Raw genomic sequence first — 24,629 nt, 5'->3', positions numbered from 1 at the left:
TGAATTTAGTTCAAATTAGTCGTGTACCAATTTTGAAAAATTAATCCAAATACAAATGTTTTAGTATCTAACTTTTGTTAAAATTGACCTAACTCTGAAATATATAGATAAACAAAACAGTCGACTTGATTTGTTGAAGTATTTGGTATTAAACAAACCACTTTTACCTGTCTATAACGTGCCTTTAGCTATTTTACAACGTCAAGGTCCCGTAGCTCAGTTGGTTAGAGCGTTGGTCTTATGAGCCGAAGGTCGCGGGTTCGAGCCCCGCCGGGACCATTGGCTAATTTTTGTACATTCCCAAAATGCCCTTTTTATCCTTTGAAACATTTGTTTTCCGTTTCGCGTGGGATTGCAAAAGCGTGTAAGAATAAAGCCCATCAACCGTTGTGTCGAAATAGAAAAAGCCCATGAACGACATGATTAAGCAAACCCACCATTTATCATGTACCACCGCGTTATTAACAGACCTTTTTTTTTTTGGGGATAATTATTTTTACCAATTACGCTCAATCATATCACATGACAAAGAGCTGTGAGAATTAATTACGTTAATTCTAGGGAAAATTAGCACATTTATTATTTGTATTCTTTTTTTGGAAGCAAATACAAGATTCCCCTTCGTAACTTTATAAGCCATTTTTGTAAATGCGACAAAACACAAAGTTTATTTTATAATAATGTTTATTTGCATAAAAATAGTTAGAGATTGTTAAATGATGTACCACTTAAAGTTTGACTAACATCGTGCTGATTAATCATGCCAAACAAACCACTAATTAACCAATTTGACAAAAAATAATCATAATACCTTTCATTTTTTTATACATTAATTATTTATTTTTTCAATTTATTAGATCAATCATAATGACATATATCAAGTATCTAAGTATGAACTTCAAATTGAATTGAAAATTGACAGCTTATTTGAAGTATCTATTTCAAGACAGAAAGAGATGTGTCACTACTTTTATTTTATTTTGTAAAAAAATGTCACTACTTTCTTGTAACCAAATTGAAAATATATAGTTTTAATTTGTAATTATATAATTTTTAATATTTATACTAAGATCATGATTGATAACTAAGAACACTTAAATTAATATGTTAAGTATGTATTTAGTTTAAATGTTTAATAATGATTTTTTATTAATCATTTAAATTATTCAATTAAATTAAATTCACTTATTTTAATAAATCAAAATATTTAATTTAATATTTTATTTTATTTTTTTTGGTAGGAAAAGAAAAGAGAAACAAACAAACCCACAAACTAACCCGGAATTAGCTTAGAAAAGCTAACCCCTACAAGATCATCTGAAAGCAAAGAGAAGAGGAAATCCGGAGGAGACGAGAAAGTAGAGATTCCCAATATCCTCACATGGTCCTCAGCAGCGAGGCGGTCTGCAACTCTGAAGACATGTCCAAAGTTGATGGTGTCGAAGGAAGAACCTAATCTTCTGATCCCTGTCACTAAATTTTGGCTACCCAAACTCAAGGTCTTGTTATCAGAGATAATTTTAACCGCTTCTAGGTTATCTGATTCCACAAGTAATCTTTTCTTTAATTTAAATATTAACTAATATTTTTAAATTCGATACTTTTTTTTATTATTTTTTTAAACTTTTTTAATACACCCTTGTGGTGGGACCCCTCCCCGGACCCTCGCTCAGCGGGGACGCGTAATGCGACCGGGCCGCCCTTTTTATACTATAGTATCACCTAAGTGTTGTAACCAATCATTCTATATGTATATATAATCTAAAAGTCAAAAGACTTTATTCGTAAATAATAAATAATAAAGATAGGCAAAAAGAAAAAGAAAATAGAAATGCAAGGTAGGTTTGGTGAGATGGGCCGGGTGTAGTTGATCTTTGAACTTCCATAAGATTAAACAGAAGCTTCAGTTTAGTTGAGTTGTCAGTTATGGAAAGTGCAGGCATCTTCCTTCTCTTCTTTTTCTTATATTACACTTCTTCTTCTTCTACCTATACTCCAATTATCCACTATCTCAGATCAACAACATGTCTCACTGTTGTTCTATCTCTGGTATGTATTTCTCATTCTTCTATATTTGGTGATTCCTTCTAATTCTTTTATGTTCGGATAAGTATCTAGTTGCTGAAATTAAATGCAAAAATGAGATACTTCAATCATATTGATCATTATGCTAATTTAGTGTTTGCTGATCATCCTTTTTCTATACATAATAAATATCAAATGATGTGATTTTTCCTATCTAAACTTATTTGAAGCATAAATGTATTGAATATTTGTTCATGAGGAATTGAAGACAACCTAAATTTCGCTATTTCACTCTTAATTAATTCAGTATGTACATAGGAACCTAGTTTGTATGTATATTTGAATGCTTCATCATGTTCATCCGTTTAATATGTTCTTCAACATGAGTTATCAAATTGGGGGAATTCTCTGTCTCAACCTTTATTTTTTTTTTACAAGATGTTCCTTTTCCGATCCATTTTGCCTTTTCCGATCAGTTTCAACCTTCTCTGATCAATGTGGATTGTGGACATTCATTTGCTGTTTCATGTATATATCGGTTACTTCACTTAACTAAACATAATCATCTTGGTCTATACAAATGGGTTCAGGAGACTGGTTTAGGTCCATCATTAGCCTCAAGAAGAAAGCCAAGGAAGATAGGTCCAACAAAGTTAAGGAATATATATATTTATAAACAGTAGCCTGTATAATTTGCTGATATTTTCATTCCTTATGCATAATTTACATATATAATCACCCAATTGAGACAGGTACATTCAACTACCGAAAAGTCGAATGATACAGAAGAAAGTCCGAACACTGACAACGGAGAGTCAACTAGTCCTGTGGCTACTTCCAATGGAGTGATACAGATAAGCGATGGTGCTGCTGAACATCAAGCTGCAATCCGGATTCAAACTGCATTTCGAAGATATATGGTATGTGTATGTCTCATTCATATATATGCACATATGAGCATCAAACAAGTGATCTATTGGGATATTTATGCGGTAATATGATCAAGTTACAGAATTTCAGAGCCTCTGAGATGATATAAAAGTGCTAAGTGATACACAAAAGCAATGATAATGGTCAATGCAATCATATAACTATACTATTTGCAACTATAATTGTCAATGTAATGAAAGCTATTTCATCTGTATGATGAATTATCAGGCCAGAAAAGTAGTTGGTCGTCTCAAAGGAGCAGTGAGGTTTAATGTACTAATTCAAGGCAATGATACACAAAAGCAAGCTTCAAGCGCATTAAGCTGCATACATTCATGGAGTTACGTACAGGCTCAGGTTAAAGCTCGACGACACCATATGGTTACAGAAGGCCGGATTAAGCAACGAAAATTAGAGAATCAGTTAAAACTTGAGGCCAAACTTCAAGAACTGGAGGTACTAGTCTCTCTTACCTACTTTGCAATTAAATGCTTTTATTGCTTAATTTATCAAATACTACAATGCTGCCAAATTTCCCATAATAGTATTATAGGATTTTTAGTTCCTGTATTGGTTTAAATTTTGATAGTAAGCTCTTGAATTTCAATATGGTAAATTTCAGTCCCACAACTTTAATTTTAGGAATGTCTTCGTCAGATGTGTGATACGTGTTTTGCGGGGTGTCAAAACGATTTATTGTATCATAATGTTATGTGATCTATGAGGTCGAGCCTTGGCGCAACGGTAAACGTTGTTGTTGTGTGACTAAGTGGTCACGGGTTCGAGTCTTAGAAACGGCATTTTGCCAAAAAAATTGGCAAGGGAATGCTTGCTCCCAATACATCCTTGTGGTGGGACCCCTCCCTGGACCCTCACTTAAGCGGGGACGCATGTCCCGCTAAATGATATTAAATGTCAAACTATCATCTTGAATTCAAGGGTTAACACCAATTTGGTACCAACATCTTAGAAGTAAAATGTAAGTATGCATGATAAGTTAGAACCTGAATGGGTAAGTTAGAAGTTGATTGAAAGAATTTTGAGGAAAAGTTTGTACAGAAAATGATGAGTGGCTATTTTTACCTGTTACATTGATTTGGGTAGTGTTGTATATGATTTACATTGAATGAGAAATCTGCAGCTATCATATAATTGCTTCTGCTGATACCTATAGTTGGTAGAAAGAGAAAGTTAGGATGTATGAATAATCAATGAGTCTGGGACCATACAGTAGTAAGTGGATCCAAATTGCAGTTAACTTCCTTTTGACAGAAAATTGAATTGTCAAATTGTTGAAATCTTTGTCTTTCTTCTTTCAAATCCTTAAATTTCTGTGGGGTTTGCAAATTGAATTGAAAGATGGTGGTTGGTTGCGAATAAAACTTGCTGTCTCGACATATTGAACTAATTACCTTTAAGAGCATGACTGGTATGTTGCACGTGGTAGGCCTAAGCATGCAAGGATGTAATCTAATACTCCCAATTAGTATTACTTATTGTTGGGTCGATTTTGTTAATTTAAACATTTGGGGATTAGTTTGAATTAACATGCAATCTTGTTTTTGCAGGTGGAGTGGTGCGGCGGCTCCGAAACCATGGAAGATATTCTTTTTAGAATGCAACAACGAGAAGCAGCATCGGTTAAGCGTGAGCGAGCCATGGCCTATGCTTTCTCTCATCAGGTTGATTTGAATAAAAACCTTATGCATTCACATTCAAGTGCAACTCACTTTATGGCTCCATTTTATGTTTGATGCATTTTTGCAGTGGAGAGCAAACCCTACGCAGTACCTAGGGCAGGCTTATTACAGTATCGGCAAGGAAAACTGGGGATGGAGCTGGAAAGAGCGTTGGATAGCTGCTCGGCCATGGGAGATTCGTATTGAAGCACACCCAAAGAAAGAGCACAGCAGGCAAGTGAGCAAATCAGAGATGAAAATCACAACACTCCCTGCCAAGCCTGCTTTATCAAGTGCAAAAGCCAATAGTGTTGCAGAAACCTCGGCTCGTACAACTTGCCAAGTCGAGACATAATTTCACAAATACATAGATTTTACATTTTTACGTCTTTCTCCGTTTGAGAGTGGTGTGGTATGAAAATTGTAAAAATAAGGAACACGGCTTGATTTGGTTACATTAATTACTGTAAATCCATCTTAGTTACATTTCTAGCTGGGATATTCTGGAAAACATTAGTTTAATTAGAGGACAAACCTCTTGGGTGCCTTCAGTTGAGGAACAATGGGGACCAAAAGGTCAAAGATCGAGGTTTTGAGCACCAAACCAAGACACAACAGAGAAAAGTTTTTAACTTTCATCTAATCATTATTTTAATCTTTGACTAAAGTAATCCCAACGTCCAATGACCCAATTTACAAGTCATTTTTTTATAATATCTAGGCCATGAGCTACTAAACTACTACATCCCAACAAGATCTAGCACCACTAGACACGCTGCCATTATTCTGCACAATCACAATTTAAGCATGCCATAAATGGTTGGTATATTCATCTCATGCGCACTGGCATTTTGGTATCAACATAAATAAATATAGTTTACCAAGATAGATTATTCCAGAGACTAATTAATTCATATTTGACCTCTACCTCTTCAGCAGAAAAAAGAAAATGTGTGGCTTCAGTTGTAAAGATGTGTTGTTGTTTTGTTTTATCAAGGTCACAGACCAAGTGTTAAAAAATAACAGCTGTGGCAATAGGAGGGCCAAAAATGTAATTTGACGAGCAGCATTACAGCAAAAAAGTCACTATCCCAATTGAAGCCAAGTGTTTCACTTTTATAATTGTGTGGTATTTCCTCAATGGAAAAAAAAAAAAATCCAGCTATAGTTATGAATAGACTGAAATAGTACAGGAAATGGTAGGGGACCAAAATAAAAAAGACAGATGGCAAAGTAACACCATTTAGGCTGTATCCATCTATGTATTCTTCCATGCATAATTGAGCTTTGTTGTGTTCATCCTATTCTTCTTCCTTCCATTCCTGGTTTCTCCTGCAGATATTGTACTCTAACTCAACCCCACTTGCTCCTATATTCATCTCTAACTTATTCATTTCTCTGTGTATTATACTCTCCCACCATCACTACCCGGATGGACCGGTTGAATTTAAGGGCATGTTTGGTTTGTCCTTTTGGTAGTTAAGTTAATAGATGTTCATCATGAGTGGTTAAAGAGTCAAGAGCCAAACCCCTAAATTCTAACATTAAAAATCTCATCTTTTTAATGTTTCAATCCTAACCCATAATAAGTTGAATCAACTAACTTAAGTGGTGATTAGAAGAAAATTGTAAAAGTTGCTAATTTAGGCAAAGTTGATCCCTATGCTTGAAATCATCTAGTCAAGCAAAAGAGAAGCAGAATCATCATCCAGCTCCTATTCTAATAAATCCATACATATAGATTTTTACTGTTGATAGAAAAGGACTTGAGGTTAGATGCTCCCAGAAATCCCAGCAAGGATAGGGATGTGAAAGATTGGTTAGTCTTTCAATTATTTTTGCAAAATATAGGAAGTTGTTGAGCCAAGAAAAATCACTTTAAGTAACAAACAGAAAAGCCACTACATTTTGAGAAACTCTGTCTTCAATTCTGCATGGTAATAAATTGACTATTTCTATTTCTAAACAATAACTCTAAAGAAAAGAAAAAAGAGACATTTTTTATTATTATGATATAACAGAAACCAACAACCAGCTCAAATCAATTTGAGAAGATATAGGTAAGGGCAGACAGCTGAAAATATTTCCATATTTGCTGATCTGGGATTTGCCTTAATTTACATCAATTTTTTCAAATAATGCTAGATTATGCCTACCAGGTCTGCTCCAATATGGGAATAACACCAAACATCTTACATTAAAAGCAAAATAGTTCTGCCTCTATCAATTCATGCTACAAATGGCAACCAAAAATAAAAAAGCAATGAAAACATCCCACAACATACAAAATCCTAATCACATAATAGTCAATTCAACAGAGATCAAACAAAGTTGAGCTTTGAAAGCTCACTCAAACATGGAAATCAAACAAATGACTAAAGCAGGATACTTTCTAACATCATATGCATAGAAAGCTAAACAAACCAGGAATTGAAATAACTGATCTTTCTCTTCTACTGGTATTTGCCAATGATTCATCATTCCAAATGCCCCAAAATCTCTCCTCCAGACTGTTTTTGTATCATCTCAAATGAATAAGCTCCTGCATAATGCGAAAAGAATTAAAGAAACATAATGATATGAATATGGGATTGGGATTGGGATTGGAAAGAAAATGAAATTTTAAGAGCTGCTGCACCTGTTAAAGGTGAGATTTTTGGGGGGGTTTTGGTGCTGAATCAATGACGAGAATTAGAGGAAGCAGAGGTCGGCTTGTTGTGAATTCCGCCGTGCACATGCTCCTCTTCTTCGCCTTGAATTCGTGCTGGAACTCGAAATCCAGAGAATCCACCGAATCCGATTCCTACCATTGCAGATTGTTGATGATGCATTTGCGAGATGTGATCATTATTATGAAGATGGTGATGGTGATCGGATGCGATGACTGGATCTATCCAAGCACGATTCGAAGGCGTGTTACTGGACTGAAGGGGTCCCCTCTGAGTAAAAAACTGGCTTTGGCCGAACAACGGCTGCAATGGCGGCGGCGACGATACTGTCTGCGGCAGTGTTGAGTTGAAGATATATCCTCCTCCTCCTCCACCTCCGCCAGCATCGCCACTCGCTCCACCATTACCAGTATCAGCAGCACCACTGGTGTTCCAGGTTAACATTCTCTGGAACCGGCTGATTTCTGCTGGGTGATGCTGGTGGTGCTCAGACCACCCAGCAAAAGGTCCGTAATACCCATGATGTGCATTTCCGGAGAACAAGCCATGGTGTTCGTTCTGCGAGTGCTGATGGTGCTGTAAAAGAATTGGCTCCTGAAATGATTGCAGCGACAGCCGGAGATCTTGGTTTTGGCTACTGGTTCTCGACAGCAAATCCGGCGGGTAGCTCTCTAATTGAATAGATGAAGATGATGTCTCCACAGACGCACAAATCGGAAAAAACGATTTTATTGTGTCGGCTATGGCGTCGGAGTCTAGAGATGGAGGCAGAAAGCTTGAATTATTGTCCGGATTAAGATGATTCTGCTGCTGCTGCTGCTGCTCCTCCATGTTTTGAACATCACTTCCTGGTGTCGCCGACGTTCTGCCGCCTCCGTTACCACCAAGAACATCAAAATTTTCCATTGTAAGATTATAATCTCTCTCATCGTTAATCTGATCTTGTTGAGTGGTTTGTTTAGCGTTGGTGGCAGTAGCAGTCGGAGTCCAAGCAGGTAGCTCAGCTAGTTCGTCAATGGCGGACTTAGCTTTTTTTATAAGCCAATCTACAGCCTTGCTGGGACGGTCGTAGCCGAGGCGGTCCTGAACATCGTAGAACTGGATTGCAGTATGAGCAGCGAGACGCACGCGGCGGTCTCTAGGACCTTTGGCCGTGCAAACCTTACTGTGACGGTCTTTTCTTCCGGTAGAGCGGACAATGTGACCGCCTTGAACTTCCACTATCTCTCCTCCGGTGTTTCTTGCACCCAATCTTGATGTTGTTGGTTGGTGGTGGCTCTCCCCCATTTTTCCAGCATATTCGATGCTCTGCTCCGCCAAGGTTGAAGAAGAAGATGAGAATAAAGATCGCTTCTTTGATGACTGCAGAGGAGGCTGAACCGGCTCTAAATCCAATTTCTGATACAAATGCTGGTTGTGGTTGTGGTTGTGATCTTGGTGAGGTTGTGTGGATTGGAAATATTGATGACGAAGAAGAAAGGGTAAGTGATGAAAGTTATGGTCTTGGTCTTCTTCTCCTTGTTCTTCTTCACCTACTCCTCCCTGAGGTTTCTGTTTTGCTTGCTCTACATATCTAGAATTTAAAAGGGTATCTTGTTGGAGGTTGTGAGTAAAATGGTGAGAAAGATGATTCCTTTGTGGATCCAGACTCAGACCCTTATTCTTGTTCTTCTGGTCCAGCTTTTAATGGAGGTAACTTTTTCTTTTCTTTAGTGGGTAGTAGTGCTTGTTTCTTTACTACTCTGCTGCTGCTGTTTAATCTCTCCTTGTTGCTTGTGCAACTTCTGCCACCACTCTGATACCCATAACACTCTGCCATTCAATATTTCCACTTCCATCACATTCACACACTAAAAAGAAAAGAAAAAACCCTTTTCCCCTCCCTACAAACCCAGAATCAAACACAAAAGCCTCATCTAACCCATCTCTCTTCCTTTTTCTTTTACTTGATTTGGGTAAATTTGGCCTTTTTATGTACTCTACACTAATATAAAAATATTACTACTTTGCAATTTTCTAATTATATAACCCAATATACCATACCCCTCGTGACAGATTATATTAATACCCAAATCAATGGAAATCTGGTGCTGATATATATTGGTGTAGAGAGAGAATGAAGATGAAAAGGAAGAGGTAGGGGTTATGCTTGGAAACAGTAAATATAGGGAACAGGAATTCTCTCTTTGTTAATTTGACCTATAGAAAGAGGTTGATGATGATGATGATAATGGTGGCAGGGCAGAGAGGCAGAGGTAAGGGTAGCAGTTTTCGGTCAGTAAAGAGATTAAAGATTTCTGTGGTTTCATCACTGCTATTGTACTAGATAACACCAATCCAACCGACCCTCAATTCATTCATTCCCCCCAATTCTTTCTTTCTTTCAAGGCCTACTCCTCCCAAGTTTTCCTTTCTTTTGTCTCTCTCTTGTTTAGTTCTTTCAAGACTTGTTTTTTACAATTTAGTAGTAGCAGCAGTTGGTTGAAGAGAGAGAGAGAGAGGGACTAAAGGATGATGCTTTGATAGATTAGATCCTTTATATGCCAACACACCACCACTCCTTTAGAAAGTGACCTCCCTTACACCTTTTCTTTCTCTCTCTCTCTCTAGCTTCACTTGAAAGAAACAACATCTTTCTTTCATCTTTTTCTTGTTTCTTGGAGTTTTGTAGCATGGCATCTCAATAGATAAATCCTCTCTTTTTTCAAATTTTATTGCTTTTTCTTTGCAGACCAAATATCTATCCATGTTCTTCACTATACATACTTTTCCATGTTGATTTTTCCTTCTTTCTTTCAATATTAACACTTTTAATGTTTTTTACTCTTTTTTTATGAAAATGTTTTTAACTTCTTAAACATACAAACGAGTTAATATTATGCTATCATCAAATACAAGCATCACCACTACTAAACACGTCAATCATTTCCTTCCAATAACAAATTTCCCCGTTTGACAATCCATCTTCTTGTTTAGTTCATTTATGCTTAATCTTAATGACGAATCAACCGAATACATCCACTCTTTTCCCCAATGATTTCTTCCCTTGCCAATGTGAATATCTCTCCACCAATTCTTACATTAAATCATATGCCTCTATTGGGTCTTTTTGAGAATGTTCTCTCGTAAAGCATAGCGAATAGTTGATGTGGGGCATCCAGTCTCCTAAACGAGAGAAGACGGATAGTGAGAGAAGTCGAGCTAAGGAGTAACACATTTAGAGAAAAAGATGACAAGCCGCGTGAAAAACGGGGCTCACACAACATGTGACTTCAAGAGGAACTATGAGAAGTGTCAGCAAAACACTCACACGATGTGTGGCCATAAGAACAAAGCTCATGAAGTTTTTGATTTAATCCACACTGTATGCGGCTTTTCCACACGGCGTGTGGACTTACTTAATCAACAAATCTTTTCTTTCACCAGCTTTCTCTTAATTACAAGTTTGTCACTCCTTATTTACAATTCATGTCATCATATTATTTACAAGTTTGTTACCCCTTTATCTCTACCCAATTTTATCCCTTTAAGTTTTATCTAATCAGTTATATGTATTTACCTTTTATTATAATTTCGTCTTTAGGTTTTTTTTATCTATTTCTTTGTAAGACTTAATTTTTTATCAATCAATTATCAATTTCTCTTTGAGAGTATTTTTAGGGTTCATCCCTCTTAACAATGAGGATTTCACAATTCTTACGGGTTTAGCTCGTGAATACTGAGGGTTTCGACTCCTTCAAGTTTATCTTGAAAATCTCTTTATTGATTTAAGATTAAAATCAACTCGTTCGTCAAAAATCTATATCAGCTGATATTAGAGTCGATCATTTTCCTAACCCGAGACTTCTTCGACAATGGTTCAATCGAGTTTATCACAATAATTAATGGAATTTGCAGCCAAGAGGCTTGAAGATTGCCAAGCCGAAGTAAGGGAGATGGAGCTCGAGCTTGTTGAGACAATGAGAAAGACAAGAGAAAACATGGAACAAGAAAACATGCAAAGATTACAAATAGGAAACCTGACGATAACTCCATAGAGCTCAATGTAGAAGGAATGAAGAAGACTCGGTGTTGCCTCCTAATGAGTCATCACAAACCTTTCCTCCCTTGCACATTCAAGAGGTAAGTCCTACACTTTCAATTTCTCTTGTTGAAGTTATGGGTAATCATATTACTAGTGAGAAGTTGGATGTTTGTGGTATTGAAGATGATTTAAATTCTCATTGTGAGTTTGTGGGTAATGAAATTGTGAATGAGAATTTGAATTCATGTATGAATGGGGAGGAAGGAATGTTAGTAGGTGGGAACATTGAGGAAGCTCAAGTTGAAAGGGTGCACACCATGTGTTTGATGAAATGCTACTTAAGAAAACTTTCACTTGTATATTTAAAGAAGGTGAGAGCCTTAATCTTGAAGAAGTTGAGAGTGACTTTGGGCTTGATAATCTCTTTGAAGAAAATGATGAAATCAGTTTATATGTAAAGGTTGATGGTTATGGTGATGAGAGAGATGTTGGTGGTTCAACCATGTTGGGATGTAGCATGTCATTTGAGTCGGGAAACTTGGTGAATGGAATAAGTGGCTTGAACTATGGGGAAGATCGGATCAAAGTGAGAGGTCATGAGAAAGATTGGGTTGTTGACGAAGAGAGTGATGAATTTGAACATGATCATGAAGAAGATGAAATTGAAGAGGATATTGAGAAAGAGGAGAACCATTACGAGAATGAGCTAGAACGCAATGATGAACTTGACTATGATGAGAATGAGTTCGAGAATGAGGTCGGTATCCTTATGTATGCAATGTTATGCAAATGTGGAAAATGGAAAATGTTCCTTATGGAAATGTGATTTGGTAGCCTTATGTATGCAATGTTATGCATTAGGCCTGATATCTGACATTCTGTTGGGATGGTAAGCAGATATCAATCCAACACAGAACAAGCTCATTGTTCTGTTGTGAAGAGAATACTGAGGTATCTCAACAGAATGATAGACTATTCTCTATTTTACCAAGGAAAAAGTCTTCCACTTAAAGGATACACATATGTAGACTAGGCAGGAGACTTGGATGAGAGAAAATCCACATCTTGCTACATATTTTTGCTCGAAAATGGAGCAACTTTCTAGAGTAGTAAGAAACATACATGTATAGCTTTATCCACCGTAGAAGCTAACTATGTGTCTTACTCATCTACAGCCTAGGAGGCCGTTTGGTTGAATAGATTTCTGAATCACTTAGACGTTATTATTACTAGCTCTCCAGTAATAATTATGAGTGATAGTCAATCTGCTATTGCTTTTTCTAAGGATCAAAGGTTTCATCGCAAAGCAAAGCACATTACGATTAAGTATCACTTTGTTAGAGATTTAGTTGCACTCAAAGAAGTTTGTATGAAATATGTTTTGACTCATGACATAGTGGTTGACCCTCTAACAAAACCTGTCAAGGAAGATGTTTTTGTGAAACATATTAGGTCTCATAGATTTCTTAGGATCTAAACATATTTCTGTTCCATGTAATTTTTTGAACATGTATTTTGAATGCAATAAAGTGTCTTTGAATTACATATAATACATCTATGTAAATGTTGGATGTTAATATTTACAAATGAGCATGTCTGGCAGAGAATTAGCTCACACACACAAGTATTTACCATCATTTTGTTAATTGTGGTAACAAAGATAAGGATGATGCAAAATTTTTAGTAAACGAGAATTTGCTCAATAATTGACGTCGTCTTGCAGTAACAAATGAATCTAAGTTCATTTGATTGCAAGATAGATATATACATACATGTGGATCAATATGTATATAAAATATTATGTATAATCTGAGATTCCAATTAGATTCATTTAATAAAATCTTCTATCTAAGATATCTGAATGTAGTTTTATAATAAGAGAGACTAGGGTTAGATGTTGTGATACATCAAAACTGAAACCTTCATATGGTGTTGTTTTGAGCATAGACATGTGTTTGCTTCAGATGGAAGGATTTGAACACCATAGCACATGTTTTTCATACCATGTGTGCTTAGTGACCGAGAGACGAAAAAAGGACAATCTTACATTTTTCCTAGTGTGAGACTCATTTCATGAAAATCATGTTTTTCTCGAAACATTATCTTTGATACCCTTAATTAGTTCAAGAAGTGTAATTCATTTTGACTACTTTAGAAGGATGCTCTCAAGAGCTAGGTACTAATTCAGAACGAAAAGGGGCCGACTAGGAAAGTAAAATGAATTATAATGGAAAGAACATAATAAGAGGGAAAGACTTTATTTAGTTCACATATTGTAGTTTTATGTTTCAGAAATCCAAAAATTGTGCATGTGTGCACGCTTGTGAAAATAGATAAACTATTGAGGTGATAATGGTTACAGTAGATGTGATATAAATTCTAGGATAAAGCATACTTTTTCTTAATTACACACGTAATTCGGGAGATTGTATATCTCCAACGGGTATACAACATTTGAGTTTTCGATTATATGTCGTCGCACAAAATATTTGCGAGTATGAACGAGACAGGGTAATGAGGTATGTTTTGTTGAAACACCTTTCCACATAATTTTGATTTGACAAAATTGTTTAAGTATAAATTAAAATACATATTCTAAACACACTAAGTTTAAATGCTTTGATTTATTCTACTAATGTGTTTGTTCAATGTTGAGTATAAATGTTATAAGTCATAAGGATTGGAAAGCCCAAGCCCAATACGGAAGCCAAGGCCCAAGTCAAACAACTCAGTACACTCGGCCCACGTATGTCAAGACGTTGCCGTTTTGAACAAAACGCAACTCAGCAAACGGAAGGATCTAGAAGACCTTCGGGAACAACTTCAAGATGAAGCTGCTGAGTAGTCTCGACAAACGTACAAGACAGCAGCTGGCGAAGGAAAACTTCCAGACAAAGTGTTTCCTCTTTTGGCAAAGTTCAGACGACACAGTATGCTGTCCAGTTGACTTTACCATAAAAGGAGAGACCATCTGCTGAGCTGACCGAGGACAGAAGATACACGATTGTGATTGGCCGGGAGCTCTGAGCAAGTCAGGATGACAACGACATATAGCCGTTTCCCTCCAATGGTTATTTCGAAATTCGAAATGACCGATGCCCAGACGTCTCTATAAATAGTGCCATCACAAGCTTCATTACACACAGACCTTGATCAAGCCATTACGCTGACCAAATCTCTACAAGTTCTGCAAGCAAGAAGCAAAGCAAAATTCTTACACTACATTTCTCATATCTGTGTAAAAGTCTAGAGTGATTGTAAATCGTCTAAAGTGTCTTAGCACATCTTTGTATTAGGACAAAACACTTATCATTTCTAGAGATAGAAAGGAGAGGCTGAGTACTCAGTTTTAAGTACTCAGCGGAGAGATTAGGATTGAGTAGAAGTATAGAGGAAGGTACTCTTGTCATACTCAATTGCTGATATTGTAAAAGGTTTGAGGCTCTACCTTTAAAGAGCTCAGTAGAGTATTTGAAATCTCGGAACGTGTTCCGGGGACAGGACGTAGGCTTAGAAGAAGCCGAACCTGGGTGAAGTATTTCTTACCTTAACTCCTTATTTATATTGCTTGCTTTAAATAATCAAAACTGACCAAGTAAAGAGGTCAAGTTGAGTTGTGCGCATTGAACGTCTGAGCTCGGGAATAGACTCTAAGTGCTATTTCCTGACTCAAGCTAAGAAACTGACCTAGTCACCTGTTGACTAAGCCAGTATCTTATTATTTACTCAGCGCCGCTGTTCAAATCTCTTTCTTTAGAAAAAGAAGTATGCCTAAATTGCAAAAAGTTTAAATAGTTCCTAACCCCCCCCCCCTTGGAACTATACTTGCAACTAAACAAGGGACCAACAAGTGGTATCAGAGCTTAAAAGCTCACTCTAAAAGGTCTAACAACCTTGAGCTGATCCCTACCATGGGCGAAAACAGCACTCGGTTTCTCCCTGGAAACCAAACAACTCAAATACTGCCTGAGGGGTTGTCCATTACTAGGCCTCCCCTATTCTTCGGGTCAAACTATACCTTCTGGAAGAATAGGATGAAAAACTTCATTCAGGCTACAAACATGAGTGCCTGGCTATCCATAGTCCAAGGCCCGTTTGTACCTGTCGAGGTTGTGGCTGGCCAAACAGTTATAAAAGCTGAGGCCAAATGGACAGAGGATGATCTTAAGAAGCTTCAAAACCATACTTCGGCTATCAATATGCTTCACTGTGCGCTCGATGCTGCAGAATATAACAAAATCTCAGGTTGCGAGTCGGCACAAGAGATCTGGAAAAAGCTGGAAGTCACCTACGAGGGAACAAATAAAGTGAAAGAATCCAAGGTGAATCAGCAGATGAGACTGTACGAGCTGTTCGAGATGAACAATGATGAGGGCATTTCAGACATGAACGCAAGGTTCACCAACATCATAAATGAGCTCAAGAGACTTGGGAAAATCTTCACTGAGGAAGAACAAGTCAAAAAGATACTCAGGAGTCTTCCGAAGGACTGGCAAGCAAAGAAGACAGCAGTTGAGGAAGCTCAGGATTTAACCACCTACAAATATGACGAACTCATCGGTTCATTGCTGACCCATGAGATATCCATGAAAAACTTTGAGGTGAAGGAAAAATCTGAAGACAAGAAGCAGAAGTCACTTGTCATGAAAGCTGACTCCACTGACGGGAGTTCAACTGATGATGAGGAGATGGCTATGTTCACAAGGAAGATGAAAAGGCTATTCAAGAAGAGTGACAAATACTCTAAAAAGCCTTACAGAAAGTTTGATAAGTATAAGGCTGACTCAAGTGACAGCAAATACAGAAAGGACAGCTCAAAGCCCATTACATGCTTTGAGTGCCATCAAACTGGCCACATTAAGTCAAACTGCCACATGCTGAGGAAAGACAAGAAAAGTGGGAAGAAAGCAATGGTGGCTACTTGGAGCGACACCGATGAGTCTTCATCCACAGAAACTGAGGCCACCGAGTCAGCGAAGATATGCTTCATGGCTGACGAACTTGCTGAGCCATGCGTCTCTGAGCATGCTGACCCATCCATCGCATCAGATGATGAGGAACAATCAAATGAGGTAATTTCTCTTCCCCAGCTCAGAAACGATATGGTTAATGCCCTGAGTGATCTCTATACACTTATCAAGAAGTGTAATAAGAAAGTTAGAGCACTCAGCAGGCGCTGTGACGAAGTGGAAGAGGTCAAACTGAGTGACCTCAGATACCTTCTTCAGGACAATTCGACTCTGCATGATAACATGAAGATCATGCATGAGTATGTCTCTGAAGTCCAGACAGTTTCAAAGAAACTGAGGAAGGACGTCACAACCATCCAGAACCAACTAAAGGTTCCAAATAAAAATAACATTCCTCTGAGAACTCAGTACCAAGGTACTCGGCAGAGATGGAATCCCCAGCGAAAAGTCCAGTGTGACTTTTGTGGGAAGTTAGGACACACCACTAAGGTGTGCTGGCACGCTCAGCACTGGGGTGCTGACAAGTCAGTAAAAAATCCTAAACAGAAGGTCAGTTGTGACTTCTGTGGAAAGAATGGCCATACTGTCCATGTATGCCGCCATAAAATAAAGTATGATGCTATACCTGTTGCACCTAACAAGTCAGGACCCAAAAAGAATTGGGTACCTAAAAGTAACTAGTTACAATGCAGGTAAGCCTGAGATGTGCCGAGAAGTCAAAGATGTGGTATATTGACAGCGCATGCTCAAGGCATATGACGGGTGATGAAACTCAGTTCATCACGTTTGAACGTAAACGAGGAGGGAGCGTAAGTTTTGGAGACAACAAGAAGGGTAAGATAGTAGGCTCAGGAACCATCGGAGGTAATCCTACTATTGAATCTGTCTCCCTAGTTAGCGGGCTCAAATATAACTTACTCAGCGTAGCTCAGCTATGTGACAATGGGAGAAAAGTTATATTTGATGCTACTGGATGTAAAATATACGAGGGTAAAACAAATGAGTTAATTTTAACTGCCCCTCGGATAGATAATGTCTTTATGCTAGACTTAGAGAAAAAGTTTTCAAAAACTGTGTGCTTAGTAACAAAGGAAGAAAATTCCTGGCTATGGCACAGGAGACTTGATCATGTAAGCATGGACCTCCTGGCCAAACTAGCAAGAAAGCAATTGGTTGAGGGACTGCCTAAACTTAAATTTCAAAAAGATCAATTATGCCACGCTTGCCAAGCTGGAAAACAAACCAAACAATCTTTTCACAATAAAAACATTGTCTCAACTAAACGTCCGTTAGAGTTACTACACTTGGATCTCTTTGGTCCAGTCCAACCGCTGAGTCTGGATGGAAGAAGATTTTCCTTGGTCATTGTAGATGACTTATCTCGGTATACGTGGGTCATCTTGCTGACCAGCAAGGATGAGACTTTTGAGACATTTTCAAATTTGGTTAAAAAAATTGAAAATGAAAAAGACCTAAAATTAGCTCATATCCGTAGTGATAACGGTGGAGAGTTCAAAAACCAAAAGTTTGTTGAATTCTGTGAAGCCAGCGGCATTGACCACAATTTTTCTGCTCCTAGAACACCTCAGCAAAATGGGGTTGTAGAAAGGAAGAACAGAACTCTAGTTGAAATAGCCAGGACAATGCTGGATGAGCATAGGCTTCCAAAGTATTTTTGGGGAGAGGCTGTTAACACAGCATGCTACATTCTTAATAGGGCTCTAGTTAGACCTATACTCAAGAAACCCCCCTATGAACTTTGGAAAGGACGAAAGCCCAATATTGGATACTTTCGTGCCTTTGGTTGTAGATGTTTTATTTTAAATACCAAAGATAGCTTAGCAAAGTTTGATTCAAAAGCTGATGAGGCTATCTTTTTGGGCTACTCAACAAACAGCAAAGCATACGGAGTTTTTAATAAGCGAACTCAAGTTTTAGAAGAGTCAATACATGTAGAGTTCGATGAAACTGACCCTGCAGGTAGATACCAGCCGCTGACCGGAGATGATCCAAACTCAGTAACCATCGCTGACCCAGAACCAGCTACTGAGTCATTCACGAAAAGGCTGACCAAGAGTAAGAGTGAACCTAAGATTACTTTTACTGACCCATCTACTTCTGCAGAGATTGTTGAAACAGGAACAGCACAAGACATAAATCTACCCAAAGAAATAAGGATTCCAAGAGGGCACTCCGAAAGTGCAATCCTTGATTCTGCTGGGAATACCCTGATGACGAGGAATCAACTCAGGAAGTACCTCAGCAATGTTGCTTTCGTCTCAGTACAAGAACCGAAGAATTTCGCTGAAGCTGAGTACGATGAATTCTGGATGAACGCAATGCAAGAGGAGCTCGATCAATTTCGAAGAAATGATGTATGGGAGTTAGTGCCTCATCCAAAGAGTCAAAAGACCATCGGAACAAGATGGGTCTTCAGGAACAAGATGGACGAACAAGGAAACGTAGTCAGGAACAAAGCAAGACTTGTAGCTTAAGGCTACAGTCAGCAAGAAGGTATAGAATACGGTGAGACCTTTGCCCCAGTGGCAAGGCTAGAGGCAATTAGAATATTATGTGCATATGCATCTTACATGAATTTTAAATTATTCCAAATGGATGTCAAAAGTGCATTTCTTAATGGAGTTATAAACGAGGAGGTTTATGTAAATCAACCTCCAGGTTTTGAGGACCCTAAGTTCCCAAACCATGTTTACAAACTCAAAAAGGCTATGTACGGCCTCAAGCAAGCACCACGTGCTTGGTATGAGAGGATGACCAGTTTCCTGCTGACTAGAAATTACGTCAGGGGTAAAGCTGATACAACCTTATTCATTAAGAAAAAGGGTAAAGATACCCTGCTGGCCCAAATTTATGTTGATGATATAATATTTGTTGCAACTAACGAATCAATGTGCAAGGAGTTTAGCAAACAAATGCAGACTGAGTTTGAAATGTCCATGATGGGAGAACTCAACTTCTTCCTCGGTCTTCAAATTAAACAAGGAAAGAATGGCATCTTCATCAGTCAAGCCAAATATGCCAAGGAAATCTTAAAGAAATATGACTTGGAAAATTGCAAGCCAATATCCACTCCTATGGGCACTGACACTGTCCTCTGCGCTGATGAGAATGGTAAGTCAGTAGACAGCAAGTTATATCGAGGTATGATAGGCTCTCTACTTTACTTAACAGCCAGTAGACCGGACATTCAGTTTTCAGTATGCTACTGTGCTAGAAATCAATCTAACCCTAAGGAATCTCATTACATTGCTGTAAAAAGGATCCTTAGATATTTGCAAAGCTCAGTGAACGCAGGTTTGTGGTATCCAAATACTCATGATTTTACACTCATTGGATACACTGACGCTGACTATGGACGAGATAAGCTGGAACGAAAAAGCACCTCTGGAGGATGCCACTTCTTAGGAAGCTGTCTTGTATCATGGTTTAGCAAAAAGCAGGCGTCAGTAGCCCTGTCCACCACTAAAGCTGAGTACATTGCTGCTGGTCATTGTGTTGCTCAAGTCCTATGGATCAAGCAACAGCTTGAAGACTATGGTGTTCAAACGAAAACAATTGAAGTCAAATGTGACAACAAAAGCACAATTGATCTTTCCAAGAACCCAATTCAACACAGCAGAATGAAGCATGTCAGCATCAGACATCACTTCATTAGAGTCCATGTACTCAAGGGTGAGATCAAGCTGACCTTTGTCCCAACGGACGAACAGCTTGCTGATATCTTCATGAAGCCACTGGCCCGTGAGCAGTTCAGCATACTGAGAGAAGCAATTGGTATGTTTAATCCTCTTCAGTAAATTCCTGCGCTAAATGAATATGAATGCTGAGTGAATTACATGCTGAATGATTTTTTTGTTTGCTGAGTATCTTATTGAAACTGACTGAATATACAATACTGAGAAAACTTGCACACTGAGTAAATTAGTTTAGAACTTGAACTTAAAATCATCCTTAAATAATGCACTGACCACTCATAATATCAAACGCTTGACATTCTAAATACTGAGTGATTAATCCGTTTGCATAAATGCAAAGCACGCGTATAGCCTAGGATGACGTATTCGCCGTAATGTGTCATAAATGCCAGGATCATTGTCGGTACATGATCCCAAGGCAAAACTGACACATGGATTTGATTAAGATCCACACCGTTCATTTCGTCTATAAATTATGGGTATTTCCCCATCTTTTACTCTTTACGCTTAATCAATTCTTAAGGCAAAGAAATCACTTAGAACTTCTTTTCTTTCAAATTCCTCTAATTCCTCCATCTCCGAAGAATGACTAAGTTATCTTTCAAAGTCTCCGGTGCCGGCCACCAAAAGTCCAGCTCCGATGAACCATCACAAAACCCTTCTACACCGAGCAAGGGTAAAACTGGCCAAACTTCTGGCAAAGAGAAAGCTGTTAAGATCAGGACCTACTCCAAGGTCTTCGACAATATATCTGAATGGAAGGTAGAACCCTCCAGATGGGTTTCGGAGCACTTTGTACAGAACGAACAGCCATTTGCCGAATGGATTTCTAAAAACGAATGGACTGGGCTGTTCTCGGTCAGGGATGAGACATATCCTGACCTAGTGAGGGAGTTTTACCACAACCTCAAGGTTGCCAGTGACTCCGCCGACTACCTAAGCACTGAAGTAAAAGGGAAAACCATCTTCATCAACCCTCTGTACATAGGAAATCTCCTCCAGCTCAAAACTGAGGGAGTAAGGCTGAGGAAGTCAGGAGATCAGGACAAAACCAACTACGTCCATACCTTTTGCAAACCTGAGGGTCACTCAGGAGAGATCTCAGCATCTTCAATGGGACAGCACCAGAAGATGGCTCACTACCTGCTGAGCTATTTCATTTACCCAAAGATCAACTGCACTACATCAGCAACCAACTTTGAACAGTGCTTCATATGGCACATGCTGACGTACACCCCCATCAACCTGTCGGTCTTCTTAGTTGCTGGGTTCCTACGCAGCACGGGTACGATGAGACTTGGGTCACTCATAACTCGAATTCTTCTTGACCACAAGATTGATCTCAAAGGCGAGGAATCCTTCAGAGGAACTGAGATCACAGCTGCCTCACTGAGGGCACTTAAATTTGGACAACCCTTGAAGAAGGGAAAAGTTGCTGCTGCTGGTCAAACTGACCAAGCTGAGGAATACACTACTGTGCCTCAGAAAGGGCGACGATCTAAGGCCCCAGCTTCTCGCAAGAGAAAGTCTGCTGAGACTCCTTCATCGAATGTTGAGTCTCCTGCAAAGAGGCAGAGGTCAGTTGGAAAGTCAGCTGAAAAGAGAACCAGGCAAGATGTGCCTGGAACTGAGGAAGCTGCTGAGCTCTCTCAGAAGAAGCAGAAGACTTCATCTATGACTCCTCTACATGCCATATCCACTGATTTCATCGTACCGAGTGATTCTCATTTCACTCAATGCCAGGGTACTGATGCTGAGGAAACTGAGGTCCAGTTAGATGACCACTTCATCTCCCAAGTTGAGGAAGAACTTGATGGAGACAGCACTGCTGAAGAAGAAGCTGAAGCCAGCGGTCAGGATGACGCTGAGGAGTCTGAAGAGTATGACAGCGAAATCGAGGTTGAAAATGCTAACACTGGGTTAGAGTGTGGAGCTGTGCAAACTGACACCGAGTTAGCTGCTGGAGTTGAGCAAGTTGAGCAAGCTGACCAGACCCATACTGAGCATAAGGAACCTTCTCCTACTCACTCAGAAGAACCTGCTCATCATACCACTCCACCGCGTAGATGGCGAACGCTGGTTAAGGCCAGTGAGAAAATGGTCAGTGAGCCTCCTGTGCAATCACCATCTATTCCTGAACTTGTCCTCTCCAAGACAACAAAGGATCCTTCTACTGTTAAACTGCCATTCTTCAAGCGACAATCCACTTCAACTTCCTCCGCGCCGTTGGAAAAACAAGCCTCTGTTTCTTCTCAACAGGAACATGCCGACCATAACACTTCAACCACATCAACTAATCAGGTTGAACCGACCACTGCTCATGCTGTCTCCTCAAGCATGGTGCTGACTCCCCATCTTTCTGCTGTCAGCACAGACAGTGTTCGGGTTATGTCTTCCATCAACAACCTCTCTGCTGATCAATCAATAATTCCTCCAACTCAAGTGCAGATTGAGCCAACTCATCCAGTCACTGACCAGGGTACTCCCTTCACTCCACCTTCTTCTGGTCATACTAATGTACATCGGGATGCCACTGAGTCCGGCAAAAAGCTCATTGACTCAGTGCAAGCACTCATCCACGATCTTCAACACTCCGCTTCGCCTGCTGCTGGATCTTCAATTCCTGAGACAACTCAGCTCTCCCAGGTCACTCTACTTCTCAACGAAGTCAAGGGACTCAAGGATCTACTGAATGTAGTCTTGTCACTCCAAGCCCAGCAAGCTAAGCAGGATTCACTTGCCAAGTTGGCAGAGATATAGCTGTCAACAATTCAACACCTGAACTCACTCCATCAACAAGTTCAGAAGTTGTCTGCTGTGAACACTGACTACGCCACTTCCTCAGAACTCAAGATGCTTTTTGCTCAGCTTCATACTGAGCAACTTAAGACAAATGAGCAAATGGTGTCCTATAGTCAGTGCTCAGTCGAGCAAATCGGTGAGGCCATCAGGCTACTTAACCTCAACAAGCAAGAGATGGATACTGACGCTTTGAAACAGAATGAGTTGCTGTCTCTCGCACAGCAATCTTTCAACCACATCCGTCATAATAATATCCAGCGTCATCATTATGACTCAGCTCTCTTGAAAACCTTCCACCAAGTCTTTGCTGGCCTCTCTGAAGCTCTCATCTGGCAAGCCAAAGCTCAAGCCTTCAGTGTAAATATGCTCAGTGCTACTGATCTTCATATACCAGTCGAAGTATCAGCTGATGGAGTTGCCATTTTTTATGGCATCAATGAAAGTGCTGACAAACTAAAAGAGCTTTCACAAGAACTGACTCGCGCTGTCTTAACCGATGCGTTTAAGCTCCCTGAAGTTGACAAAACGGGGGAGAAAGCGCAAGCTGCTAGAGCTCAGCATGAGCAACGTCAGTACGAGCGAAGTCAGTCACAGGGCAAGAAAAAGAAATAGATAGGCTAGGTCTTAACATTTGTAATCTATGTGCTATGTTTATTTCTTTTGCTGTGTAACTGCTGACTTCTTTCAACTTATATATCATACTTACTTTTCTTATTCAAATACTGAGTTATGATATATGCTAATAAGTACTGAGTTATTATGTATCTTCATTTATACCAGCTTTGTTTAACACTTATAATATTTATTGACTAAATGATATGCTGACAACATGTTTGACATGAACCTATACACTTATGAAATATTCTGATAAGAACTCATTGAACAACAAATTACTCATCGCGCTCTATATGTCTAAAACTTCCGCCTAACACTGAGTAAATAGAATATGTGATATAGCTGACCTATATCTGAAAACTGACCTTAGACTTACTCATTTAAATCCTTAAATGTCTTAAGTAAAACTAAGTCAGTAGCTCAACCCTTACGGGGGAGTCTGCTAAATTATACTAGGTCAACTATCATGGGGGAGCTCATACTGAGTTCCTTACTGAATAGTTTTGCCAATATCAAAATGGGGGAGTTTGTTGAAACACCTTTCCACATAATTTTGATTTGACAAAATTGTTTAAGTATAAATTAAAATACATATTCTAAACACACTAAGTTTAAATGCTTTGATTTATTCTACTAATGTGTTTGTTCAATGTTGAGTATAAATGTTATAAGTCATAAGGATTGGAAGGCCCAAGCCCAATACGGAAGCCAAGGCCCAAGTCAAACAACTCAGTACACTTGGCCCACGTATGTCAAGACGTTGCCGTTTTGAACAAAACGCAACTCAGCAAACGGAAGGATCTAGAAGACCTTCGGGAACAACTTCAAGATGAAGCTGCTGAGTAGTCTCGACAAACGTACAAGACAGCAGCTGGCGAAGGAAAACTTCCAGACAAAGTGTTTCCTCTTTTGGCAAAGTTCAGACGACACAGTATGCTGTCCAGTTGACTTTACCATAAAAGGAGAGACCATCTGTTGAGCTGACCGAGGACAGAAGATACACGATTGTGATTGGCCGGGAGCTCTGAGCAAGTCAGGATGACAACGACATATAGCCGTTTCCCTCCAACGGTTATTTCGAAATTCGAAATGACCGATGCCCAGACGTCTCTATAAATAGTGCCATCACAAGCTTCATTACACACAGAACTTGATCAAGCCATTACGCTGACCAAATCTCTACAAGTTCTGCAAGCAAG

General features: G+C 39.0%; 2 protein-coding genes and 1 non-coding gene across 5 annotated transcripts; 2 read left to right on the top strand and 1 right to left on the bottom strand.

The window, feature by feature from the left end:
• Positions 1 to 205: 205 nt before the first annotated feature.
• TRNAI-UAU (transfer RNA isoleucine (anticodon UAU)) lies at positions 206 to 279 on the top strand. The gene has a single exon. It is a non-coding gene; the product is annotated as a tRNA-Ile (tRNA).
• A 1,589-nt stretch (positions 280 to 1,868) lies between these two features.
• Positions 1,869 to 5,133, top strand: LOC136218813 (protein IQ-DOMAIN 10). 3 transcript variants are annotated; one of them, XM_066005929.1, is made up of 6 exons: positions 1,898 to 2,049; positions 2,616 to 2,677; positions 2,778 to 2,945; positions 3,184 to 3,411; positions 4,524 to 4,637; positions 4,723 to 5,133. In XM_066005929.1, the coding sequence occupies exons 1-6, from the start codon at positions 2,025 to 2,027 to the stop codon at positions 4,987 to 4,989; spliced, it is 864 nt and encodes a 287-aa protein (XP_065862001.1). In that variant the 5' UTR covers positions 1,898 to 2,024; the 3' UTR covers positions 4,990 to 5,133. The 3 variants fall into 3 exon arrangements, with proteins under 3 accessions (XP_065862000.1, XP_065862001.1, XP_065862002.1); XM_066005928.1 differs by lacking the exon at positions 2,616 to 2,677 and having other exon boundaries at positions 1,869 to 2,049; XM_066005930.1 differs by lacking the exon at positions 1,898 to 2,049 and having other exon boundaries at positions 2,606 to 2,677.
• Positions 5,134 to 6,808: 1,675 nt separating this feature from the next.
• On the bottom strand, positions 6,809 to 9,960 carry LOC136218812 (transcription factor TCP4). Its single transcript, XM_066005927.1, has 2 exons — positions 7,273 to 9,960; positions 6,809 to 7,176 (listed from the first exon to the last, which is right to left on the bottom strand). Exon 1 carries the CDS (start codon positions 8,588 to 8,590, stop codon positions 7,313 to 7,315), a length of 1,278 nt encoding a protein of 425 aa, XP_065861999.1. The 5' UTR covers positions 8,591 to 9,960; the 3' UTR covers positions 6,809 to 7,176; positions 7,273 to 7,312.
• Positions 9,961 to 24,629: the final 14,669 nt, after the last annotated feature.

This window comes from Euphorbia lathyris, chromosome 2 (assembly GCF_963576675.1).
Source record: "Euphorbia lathyris chromosome 2, ddEupLath1.1, whole genome shotgun sequence".
Lineage (NCBI taxonomy): Eukaryota > Viridiplantae > Streptophyta > Magnoliopsida > Malpighiales > Euphorbiaceae > Euphorbia > Euphorbia lathyris.
This window is presented reverse-complemented; position numbering and strand designations above follow the sequence as displayed.